Source organism: Mus musculus, chromosome 2, assembly GCF_000001635.26.
Source record: "Mus musculus strain C57BL/6J chromosome 2, GRCm38.p6 C57BL/6J".
Taxonomy (NCBI): Eukaryota; Metazoa; Chordata; class Mammalia; order Rodentia; family Muridae; genus Mus; species Mus musculus.
Window position 1 is genome coordinate 146,007,389 of NC_000068.7, and position 12,040 is coordinate 146,019,428.

Here is a 12,040-nt window from a genome sequence, read left to right on the forward strand (position 1 = left end):
CAGAGAAGCACCTGAAAAAATGTTCAACATCCTTAATCATCAGGGAAATGCAAATCAAAACAACCCTGAGATTCCACCTCACACCAGTCAGAATGGCTAAGATCAAAAATTCAGGTGACAGCAGATGCTGGCGAGGATGTGGAGAAAGAGGAACACTCCTCCATTGTTGGTGGGATTGCAGGCTTGTACAACCACTCTGGAAATCAGTCTGGCGGTTCCTCAGAAAATTGGACATAGTACTACCGGAGGATCCAGCAATACCTCTCCTGGGCATATATCCAGAAGATGCCCCAACTGGTAAGAAGGACACATGCTCCACTATGTTCATAGCAGCCTTATTTATAATAGCCAGAAGCTGGAAAGAACCCAGATGCCCCTCAACAGAGGAATGGATACAGAAAATGTGGTACATCTACACAATGGAGTACTACTCAGCTATTAAAAAGAATGAATTTATGAAATTCCTAGCCAAATGGATGGACCTGGAGGGCATCATCCTGAGTGAGGTAACACATTCACAAAGGAACTCACACAATATGTACTCACTGATAAGTGGATATTAGCCCCAAACCTAGGATTCCCAAGATATAAGGTACAATTTGCTAAACACATGAAACTCAAGAAGAATGAAGACTGAAGTGTGGACACTATGCCCCTCCTTAGAATTGGGAACAAAACACCCATGGAAGGAGTTACAGAGACAAAGTTTGGAGCTGAGAGGAAAGGATGGACCATGTAGAGACTGCCATATCCAGGGATCCACCCCATAATCAGCATCCAAACGCTGACACCATTGCATACACTAGCAAGATTTCGCTGAAAGGACCCAGTTATAGCTCTTTCTTGTGAGACTATGCCGGGGCCTAGCAAACACAGAAGTGGATGATCACAGTCAGCTATTGGATGGGTCATATGGCCCCTAATGGAGGAGCTAGAGAAATTATCCAAGGAGCTAAAGGGATCTGCAACCCTATAGGTGGAACAACATTATGAACTAACCAGTACCTCAGAGCTCTTGACTCTAGCTGCATATGTATCCAAAAATGGCCTAGTCGGCCATCACTGGAAAGAGAGGCCCATTGGACACGCAAACTTTGTATGCCCCAGTACAGGGGAACGCCAGGGCCAAAAAGGGGGAGTGGGTGGGTAGGGCAGTGGGGGTGGGTGGGTATGGGGGACTTTTGGTATAGCATTGGAAATGTAAATGAGCTAAATACCTAATAAAAAATGGAAAAAAAAAAGAACAACAGAGTTACAATTAATGTCTAGAGAGAATCAGGAGGTGCCTGTTACTGGCCCAAGCATCCGTCGCTACCATCTACATCCTACCTCTCTCCCTTTTAAAAACCTTATGAATCGGATGCTGGGTCCCTTTCTCAATGTCTCCTAGCCAAGACACACTGGAAATTTGCTGCAGAGCTTGGGTTCTGAAACACCGGGGGTTGGTTTATTCTTATGTCTTCCTGTGGTCCTTTGCAGGAGAAAGAGACCGAAACATCGGCTTCATGTGAGGAAGCCCTGCCAACAGTCTTAGGTCTAGTCTCTGAGGAAAGGCTTAAGCAGGTAAGTAAGGCTTATGCTTGTGTAGAGCCTTGGTGCCTGCTGGCTAGGGAGCTCCTTCCCCTTTAAGTTTTGTGTTCTCTTCCCTCCTCAACCCCTCCATTGCCTCGCTCCAACACATGGCCACTATTGTCCTTGGGTCAGCTCTGCGTCACTTTGACCCCACTGTAATTAATCCCTAATTCTACACCCTCTGCATATCCCCGTCCACAGGTTATAGTTTATTTGTGGTTCAGTTACTTGCAATGATTTTAGTAAATAGAGATATTTCCTTCTTCTGAGCCCAAAGTGAAACTTTGAAGAAATAAAATGTTTACTGGAGGGTCCCCATTACTCCTCCCTCGACACACACAGGTACATTCCACATGATATACGCAGATAGAGATCATTTGCATACTCAGGCTCAGGTACATGTTAGTGTGTGTACTTATGTGCTGCTAAGGTTCTTGGAACAGTGCCCTTCTGTTACAGGTTCCAGCCAAGCTTTGGTTGGTTAACCACAGTTTGCTTGGTAGCATCTTTTTCTTTGGCTGACTTTGGGGCATCTTCCTTTGCTACTTTCCTTCATCCACCTACACCCTAGCCCTGTTCCCCTGTCAAGATAGTTCTATCCATGCCTCTGCCTCATGCTATCTGTTTCTATAAACTGGGGAGATGGAAGATCCCAAGCCCTGTGGTCCTACTTAGGATTTTTACCTTTTAAGGATCAGAGGAAGGCATTGTAGTTTCCTGAGTAGGAGATTAATGCAATCTGCCATGTCTGTCCCAGGGACAAGTACAAGGCCAAACCTTTCCAGGATTCCCGAGGGCCTCCTGGTGACAGGCTGCTGCACCCTGCTTCCTCTAGCAGCATGCACATCTCTGAAGGAGAGGCCCAGGCCAACAGAGTTAGATCTGAGATGGCACTGGGGTGCTCACTGAATGCTTCATCCCCACATCTGAGCTCTATCCAAAGGCCAGACTCTCTGCTATCTGACCCCCCAGATACTGAGCAACTAAGGAGTCTGTGAGGGGTCATCTAGGAGTGAGGGAGCTAACTTTCTTACTGCTAGCCCTGAACTGGAGAGCAGGCTGTGATGGAACACCAGTGATCTTAGCATCTGTCCTTCCAGGCAGTCTGCAGTGTGTGGCTGGAAACTGGGCCCTGTGCTATCTGCATGGGAGTGTACAGGCAGGGTGAGGGTGTGTGTGTCAGGAAACAGGATGTGCTGTCACACAGAGATGGTACTGTATGCGTACAGGGCCACCTTTGCATTTGCTGCTGTACCTCCCACCCTCTGTCACTTAGTGTGCCTCAGCAACCCAAGGAAGAGGCCTAGAGATGCCTAGCTCCAACTCTTTAGAGAGTAGCCAGGAATGAGTTGGGGGGGAGCAGGGAGTGCTCAAGGTGGAGCCCATGGTCGAAAGGCTTTTACTGGTTATCTTGTCTTCTTTCCGTCGCTTTCCTTCTCTCCTTCCAGAGGTTGTTGGCAGCTGCTGAGACCTGTATCTTAGGTTTGTCTCTGAGGAGACCACACTAAGAAACTCACTAACCCTAGCTCATGGCTGTGCCCCAGGCAGGAGAGTGGAGATAAGGGGGAAGGTGCCAGTTTTCTCTCTAATATTCCTAAGAGTGAGGCCATTCCAGTATAGACCCAAACACAGATGGGATGGGGGGGTTGGGGGAGGGGGGAACCAGAACCTGCTAGATCCCCTGAGGGCATCTGAGTAAGCAAGAAAGATTGATTTCCTGTGTGTATCTCCTGACCCTTCCAGAAAGAAAGAAAGAGGGGGAAAAAAAAAACAGAAAACAAACAAACCCACTTGAAATGACAGTGAAGAAGCGAAAAGGGCACAGATCCACAAAGACAACAGGGCAGAAGGGAGTTATTGCAAGATAAGCACTTTAAAAACAAGAAAATCGATGGGGGAGTTTGCACTGGCTTAGCAGACCCAAGGAAGGGGAAGCAAGCCTGAGAAGAGACCAGTGAAAGTGTTGTGAACTCTCCACAAGGGCTGGGGGGGTGGGGATGGCTGAGAGGAAGTAAGGAACAGGGTGAAGGGGTGTGTGTATGTGGTATGAGCACAGCAAGTCTCTTTGGCAGCTTGGTAAGGAGTAGCCCAGACTCCAAACTCCCTGCTCATTCTCCACAGCTGAACAGCCACACCCAAGGGGAAAGACCAGGCAAGTATTCCCTGGAGGAACCAAGAAAACATGTTCCACTAGATGGGACTGTCTGACGGTGAAGGGCTAGGGCTAGAGAAAGGGGAATTCTTCCTTTCAGATGGAGGAGTCCCAGCTTCTCTTCCAAGCCAGTAGCTGGTGTTTGTTGGAGTATTCTGTGGCTCCTCTTATCGATTACCACAGCTTGGTGGCTTAAGTCAGTGTGTGCCTGTGGTCTTACAGGCCGAGATCAGAATTCCCTCTGGTCTCAGCACACACTGAGCCTCAGACTGTAGGTGGAAGTTTTATTTCTTCTGCAAAATCTAGGAGAGACTCTGTTCCTTTGCTCTGACAATGTCTAGAACGCACGTGCCCTCTTCCTCTTCTGGGCCACAACAGTGCACCTCCCTATTCCTATCTGGGCTCCCTACCTCCCTTGTGATTTCATCCTATCTGTTTGTATAAGCCAGAAAAATCTTCAATTCTCAAAATCTTCAAGTTAGTGGCATCTTCAAAGTCCCCTTCCCCTGAAGGAGAAATGTCCTCAGGTTCCAGGGAAACACACACACACACACACACACACACACACACACACACTTCTTGAGGGCCACTGTGTGCCTCCCACAGTCTCTCCTGCAGGATGTAGACTGGGAGAGCTTTGGATTAGTAACTTCATTCAAATCTTCATTCAAAGAACTGCCTGAGCGTTCCAAAGGTTCAGAAATTCTAGTACCACAAAATCTTAACAAAACCAGCTTTCAAGAGCGAACATTACCATACTGATCTTTACCTAATTTGTTTTCTGGCCTTTGTGTGAGACTTTCGAATATCATTAAGAGGGTCTTCAAATGGACCTTCCCAGGGTGGTTGATTTCAGCCGAGACAGTCAACCACAATCACAGAGACAGGCCATGTGGAGACAGTGCAACCACTAACCCACTGGAACCCAGTGGTCCCCATGGGCTACCTCTCTCTCTTTCTTCTAGGACATGGAAAAGAATCTAAGCATCCTTTCCTTAGTTGACGAAGAAGATGTTGCCAGCAGCCTGAGCTCCTCCCTCCTGTTGTCTGTGGAATCCTCCCACTTCCGCCCCCTCTACCTGGGAGACCCTATTGCGTTTTGTATTCAGCTCTTTTGTATTGATGAGAGATACGAGGCAAGGCAAGTACTGATCTCCAATGTCTCTCTGTTGCACTAAGAAGTTCTTCCGGCAACGCTTTTTCTGAGAATGTGATCTTTAAGCCAGCCCCATATCACATTCTTCTAGGTACCTTAAAACAGACCAGACTCCTGGACCCCATCTAGAGATTCTAGTCCATAAAATTTGGGGAAGACCTACAAAAGGAATAAAAATATCTGGCTAGTTCTATCCTGTATCACAGTTGAGGATCTGGAAAATTCCTATTGTGTAGCTGAATGCTCCCTTCCCTTCCCTTCCCTTCCCTTCCCTTCCCTTCCCTTCCCTTCCCTTCCCTTCCCTTCCCTTCCCTTCCCTTCCCTTCCCTTCCCTTCCCTTCCCTTCCCTTCCCTTCCCTTCCCTTCCCTTCCCTTCCCTTCCCTTCCCTTCCCTTCCCTTCCCTTCCCCTTCCCTTCCCTTCCCTTCCCTTCCCTTCCCTTCCCTTCCCTTCCCTTCCCTTCCCTTCCCTTCCCTTCCCTTTTCTTTTCTTTTCTTTTTTTTGGTTTTTCGAGACAGGGTTTTTCTGTGTAGCCCTGGCTGTCCTGGAACTCACTCTGTAGACCAGGCTGGCCTTGAACTCAGAAATCTGCCTGCCTCTGCCTCCCGAGTGCTGGGATTAAAGGCGTGCGCCACCACCGCCCGACTCTGAATGCTGTTTCTATTCTACACAGTGTGCCTTTCTCTGAGTCTTTGAATTTGTACTGCTTTTGAGTGTAAGTGACAGAATATCCTTCAATCAAGGCTGACATACTGAGAATCAGTCCACTGGTAGGACTCATGTCAGACAGTGCTGGATCCCAGACTTGGATAGTCAAACTGAAGAGGAATTTCCTCTTTACCTTTTTTTAACCTCACTCCCTGCTGTAGGTTTAATCTCAGAAGAGAGCAGATAGCCTCAGGTCTACATAAGAATCTCATGGGAGGGCATTCTGGTTGGGGCTTGGATTTCCAGCCAAAATTTCAAGAGGCCTGTTTGACTCAGTTCTCACTACTGAGCCAGTGGCTGTCATCAAGTGGTACCTCTGTACACCCAGTCTGTTAACTCATGCTCCACCCTTCTTCTGGATTGAGAGACTCACCAGAATGTAAGATAAGAAAGGAGGTTAAAGCAACACCCAGACATTTCAGGGAAGCTACTGGAAGAAGGAGGCATGATGTCTGGCAGACAAAGCCTGGCTCCTACTTCCTGTCTCTCAAGGGCACCTATGTATGCAAGGCTGTTCCCCTCAACCCCCCCGTCTTGGTCTCAGGACCACTGCCTGACACCTGAATCCAGCATGTCCTCTTGCCAGCACCTATTCCAACCTTATCTATGAAATATTTTAAAGAGAAAAAATATGTGCCCATTTCGATATAGCAGAAGGTTCTAGAGTACCTTTGAGATAACCAATGGCAGGGCTGGCTATTCCCTTTTTAGGGTTGCATCTAAATATAACCCCTCTAGAATCCACTTTAGCCTCTAGAACCATGGATTTTAATATTAAATGTTGAGCTTTTATGGAAATCGTGGAGTTTGGAAAGGAAAAATTTAAAGACTAAAGAGCCTGGAATGGCCCCGTCCATATTTGTTTTATGCTTATTTTCTCAATGTTTTAAGGTAACATTTTGACTAGACAGTTATTTTTTATTTAGTTTGATGACATCTTGTAATTTGTATGTGAAAAATACAAATGTGGATTTTGGAAATTATTTTGCAAATAGCAGCAAAAAAGATAAGAATAGTCCATCATACTGCCAAAGCTCTCCTTAACTCTTCCAAAGGGGAAGGTTTTGTCTGAGGATGGGCCATCATTAGTATTGGCTTTGAATTGCACAGATATTATTGGTCACTGTAAGACTGTCCAAAAATACTTTATTGCTGACACATGAAGCCTATGGTATACACAAGTGATTGCCATTCACCTATGCAAGTGATTAGCTACCGTGGTCTGGCCAACTGCTGCAAGCAGTGGGCTGCATAAATCGTCCCAACTGTCTCAGGGCACTGCATTTACTTTCAGTCCAGTAACCCTGTTCACTGTCGTTTGCAGGTCGCTGGATTTCATGAGTTTTGTTTTCAGTCTTTTTCCTGTGAGTACACACTGAATTTGGTTTTGTAGTTAAGTTATAGAAAATGGAATGTTTATCATACAGACATTCTAAATGTTGTGAATGTTGAGTCCTGAACTGTTCCCCTGTTCTGAAAAAACCGTCAAGTGGCATGTCACAAACTCTTAAAAAGAGAAAATATGTCATTTTCAGTAATGTGTCTGCGGTGGGATTGTTTCTTTTAGAGACACCATTCCAGTGTTTTATTGTGATTAAATCATTTACAGTTAGGAGTCCTTAGTACTTCAGATCATTGGATTACTTTGTGGTTTACATTGGCTCAAACTATCCTGGCATCAATACCTTGCTTTGGGGCATGTGGGGAAAAGGAGCCTGTGGTTGATTTCCAGGTTGGCATCTCAGGTGGGGAAGAGGGAACCTGCGGTTGATTTCCAGGTTGGCATCCCTTCCCTACTTGTTCCTGAGGCCTAACATGGCGGCTGGTGTGTAGAAGTTCAGCCCATGTCTGAGATCACAATGTAAGCATGCTCCTCTGTCCGAGAGATGCTTTGCCTCTCTGCTGTCTCATTGTTGTCTGCGGATGGGGATCCTAGCCAACCGATGATCGATCGTTAAAAGGAAAGAAAGTGGAGAAGGACGACAGCCAGGGGAAGCAGTAAGTCATCAGAAGACCCTGATGCTCAGCTGGAAAAGTCACATCTCGGTGTACTTCTTCAGTGCGCAAGCCAAGCAGAACATCTGTTGGTTTATGTGTCCTTTCTATTTGTTATATTGAGAGGCAAAATATACACATACACACACACAGAGTTTAATAATGTGATCTTAGATTTCACTTTCTTGTGTTTTCAAAACTAAAAAAGCCTTAGAATAGGACAATATATTCTCCACTGTGGTTTCTTTAAATTGATTTTTAAGGCATTTTTCAAAGCTCATAAAGCAATGTGGATTAATGCAAACAAAGAATTTTCAAAGCTGGTTCTCTTGAAGATGCCTTAAAGACATTCTGCTAAGCTTCATCCCTATCTTAACATCCACAGTCTAAAAGTAGGACTGGATTTTAATGGGCAGAGGACCTGTTTACATTTTGATTCTATTTGACTTGGGGATAGAAGGATACAGGAACAAAATACCTTCATTACTTCACCCTTAATCCCCTCAAATCCAAGCTGAAGCAACTCATTATCGTTAGTGCCCCCCTCCCTAAGGAAGCCCACCGAGACTTGGCACCCAGTCCTTATTTTCAGCTTGAGCAGCTCAGCATTGTGATTCTAAAGTTTCCCTGAAAGAAGCTGTGTTATTTTGCTAGAAAGAAGGAAGATAAGGTCAAATAATGACTCAGTCCTTGGGGCTGCAAAATGTCCTGAGGGTTTTGGATTAGCACAAGTAATACCTTCACAGGGTTCAAGAGGAGGCAAAGTCCCAAGGGGACAAATTAGCTCTGGGAAGAGCAGGCTGCTTCTGCAGGGACCTGGGACAGGACCAAGTGGCTGCGAGGAACACAGACAGCCTTGAGCTGTACAGTCTTCAGACTCTGGAGTGAATGTCCCAGTAGCCGAGTGAACAAAAGAGTGAAAAGGAAGAAATGTAACTCCCCCTCCCCCGCTAATAACACCTCTTACCCAGGCCAGTGTCTCATAGGCACCCACAGCAGCATGCAGTCAATGTCAAAAGTGCTAATGAGCTGTTTTATATGCTTTCATCTCGCACTAAGCCTTGGAGTGTGCGGGGCTTTAAGACTGTAGTGCACCTCTGTGTAAGGACTGAATTTTCATCAGCAGTACTTAATTCTGTTTAGGTCTCATGAAATTTGCAGTTGGATAAGAAACTTCATAGATTCAGGTTGAGGTGCGCAGATTGACATGACAAAAGCACACACACACACACACACACACACACACACAAACAAAACTTTCCCAATAAATGAAATTTGGTGCCGGTTTTTAAACTTTAAATTAAATTAAATAGCATTTAATTCAGATTTAGTTTCTCAGTCACAGCAGCCACACTGCAAATGCTCTTTGGTCACCTGTGACCACCAGCTGCTGCCACCTGGGGCAGCAGGCCTAGAAGGGCAAATGGCATGTGTCAGGACTTGCTGATCATCTTCTGTCTTCCAGGGTCCACATTCATCTCTAGGTTATCACTTAGAACGGATGATGTCATGACAAAGGACTCATGTGTAACTGCAGGGTTTTAGAGCCAGAGTAGCCTGGAATACCACCTACACTTCACAGAGGAGAGGCTGAGGGATCTATGAGACTCATTTCTTAAGTTAAAGGCCCTTGTTATGATAACTGTGCTGCCCCGTTTACTCACTGATAAAACTGAACTCCAAATGTGAATGGCCTTAGCTTAAAAATCTAGGCCAGGTCTCATATCAGGGACCTATAAACCCAGAAACCCAGAAGGCTGAAGCGAGAGAATTGCAAGTTCAAGACCTGCATGGACTGCAGAGAAATGTTTAAGGCCAACCCGGGCAACTTAGAGTACCCTTTCTCGAAGAATAAAAGCTGGTGTGACAGTTTGGCAGGAGTTCTTACCCAGCATATGCAAGGCTCTGGGTATAGACTCCAGAGCTGAAAAATTAAACAAGTCAGTGAGATCAACTGCTAGGAGTTAAATGTGGCAGCACATATCTTTAAACTTATAATCTCAGAACTTGGGAGGCTGAGGCAGGAGGATTTGAGTTGTGAGTTAGAAGCCAGGTTTGGCTGCATAATGAAGTCCTGTCTCAAAGCAGCAGCAGCTCTAAGAGTGCCTATGAACGGGCCACTCTGCACAACAGTCACTTGTCTCTCTCAGTCAGCTTTGCTGATGTCTTCTGCATCTTCTCCCAGTTGCTCGGCTCGCCGAGTTTCACTAGTGATGCTCCAATTTGAGTACTTTCTCCTATGTGCTTTGCTTCCGTCTTTTACAGTGTCTTATAGCACAGATTTGTTGAAAGATAAAGTGCTTCTTATGCTCTCCAAATGTCCACTGATCTTTAAAAATCCTTTTAGGGTAAGAACTTCTGCTTGATATCTGTGCCCCATCTCACGCCTGAGTTTGTCCTCATCCAGAACTTTGTGAAGGTCGTCCCATTCAACAATTGCACCCTGGACCACGACCTCTACGTGTTCCATCGGGCTGGGCTGCTCAGGTAAGTGAACTCCTGAGTTGTCTCACTTCCTCGAGGAAATGATAATGTCTTGCTCTGGTTTGAACTAAAAATGTTCCCCACGGGCTCAGGTATTGGAACCCTTAGGTGATGCTGTTTGGAGAAGGTTTTGGAAGGCAGAGAACTTGCTGGAGGAAGTATGTCACTGGGGTCCGGTTTGAGAATGTATAGCCTTGCCCTACATCTCTCTGTGTGGGCTTGAAGACACTATCTCACAATTTCCATGCCTCATTTGCCATTGCCGACTCTCCCCTCTGGAACCAGAAGCTGAACTATACTTTTCTTCCATAGTTCATTTTTGACCGTAGAATCTTATCATAGCAACAAAAGTAATAATGTGTGTCTGCTCATCCCAGATAGGACACCAACAGCAGGCCAAAGAAATGACCTACAAAATCTAGCTTGGTGGCAATGAGCCTTATGGGATATTTACAGGAACATGGAGTAAGAGTGACTTACAGAGACATGGGTGACTCAAAGACAGCTGCATCATTGAAGAGCCTAAACCAGTCTGGGTAAAGACTCCCCAAAGCTCCATTCCTAGAGCTCCTGCCCAGCCTGCAGCCAGCCCTTCCGAAAGACTCTCTTCTCTCCCAGCTACTGTTCATTGCTTGTATAACCTTGGGAAGGGGCCTTGTGGATCTTCTCCCTTTTCTGAGTCTTCCCAGCTCTGTGAGCCTGGTACATTTCCATAGCTAAGTTTAATGAGCCTCCTTCTTCCCTCGTGGAGAATAACAACACTCAACTCCTTCCCTGGGCACTCACATTCTTTCTTTGCCATCTTTGAAAATGTTCCCCAAGTCTTGGGAAGGGTGATATAAATGTTCTGTTGTTTTCCTCCATTTATAATTGAGCAGTGGATTACTGTACTTCAGTAACAGCCACTTAGTCTCAGCTGTTAAGAGTCATGGCGAGAGCCATCACCCACTGAAGGAAAGAAGTCTCTCCTCATGAGAGTAACAGTATTCTATGAGTGTAATCAGAAATGACGAGCACACATAACATCCATTTAACAAAACAGCAGTTGCTTTCCCATGGGGGGGGGGTGATATTTCTACAGCCATGGGGTTTTGCCCTGCCTTCCAGCATCTCAGACATTAGTCACATCCTGTAAAGTTGGCCTTAAGTCCACATCAGAAAGCAGTTATTTGTCCCCACAGTAGCTGTGCTACTAATGCACTAGCAGTCACATCTTGCCTGGCACTTCTTGTCTAGTATAGCATATAGGGTCCACCTCTGAGTACAGCTGTTGGTGACAGTTCCCCCCCCCCATCAGCCTGTGTAGCACCTGTATTTGTCATGGTTCTCTAGAGGAACAGAACTGGTAGAAAGTGGCTCACAGGCTATGGTCTAGCTAGACCAACAATGGCTGTCTACCTACAGGAAGAAAGTCCAAGAATCCAGTAGTTGTTCAGTGCACAAGGCTGCACGTCACAGTTGGCTTTTAGTATATGTCCATGCCAGAATCCCAAAGAAGCTCTAGTGAAGGAGTGGACTTCTCAGTAAGAGCAAGAGCAAACAGGCAAAGAGGGAGCTTCTTTCTCCCATGTCCTACATGTAGGCTGCCAGCAGATGGTGGATCTGCCCACCTCAGAAAATTGGGATAAAAAGTGAGTCTTCCCATTTCAAATGATTTAATTAAGAAAAAAAAAGACCCTCTCAGATGTATCCACCTGTTTGAGTTTAGTTAATTCCAGACATAATCAAATGGACAATCAGGAATAGCTCTCACAGGCCTACCCTTTCTCAACCTGATGTGTGATATTTCCTTATGTCATGATTAATTCCCAAATGTAAACAACAACCATGCCACTTTTATACCCAAGATGGTTATCCCTCATACAACTGTATAAACAAATGTGTTATAACTTCTTAGAATAGGTGACAGTGTCCTTCAAGGGACATTCTTTTGGTATTTCAAAACTTAAATATAACAACCACTGATGTTCTCTT

The 12,040-nt window shown here is 45.6% G+C and overlaps 1 protein-coding gene across 7 annotated transcripts in view; it reads left to right on the forward strand.

Moving 5' to 3' along the window:
- The window catches only part of Cfap61 (cilia and flagella associated protein 61), a 280,279-nt gene that overhangs the window by 72,632 nt on the left and 195,607 nt on the right, over nucleotides 1–12,040 (forward strand). For all 7 annotated transcript variants that reach the window (XM_030252249.1, XM_030252246.1, XM_030252245.1 and 4 more), the window contains 4 exons: nucleotides 1,480–1,563; nucleotides 4,690–4,865; nucleotides 6,912–6,951; nucleotides 9,930–10,069. In XM_030252249.1, the coding sequence (XP_030108109.1) occupies nucleotides 1,480–1,563; nucleotides 4,690–4,865; nucleotides 6,912–6,951; nucleotides 9,930–10,069 (440 nt within the window). The remainder of the gene's footprint in view (nucleotides 1–1,479; nucleotides 1,564–4,689; nucleotides 4,866–6,911; nucleotides 6,952–9,929; nucleotides 10,070–12,040) is intronic.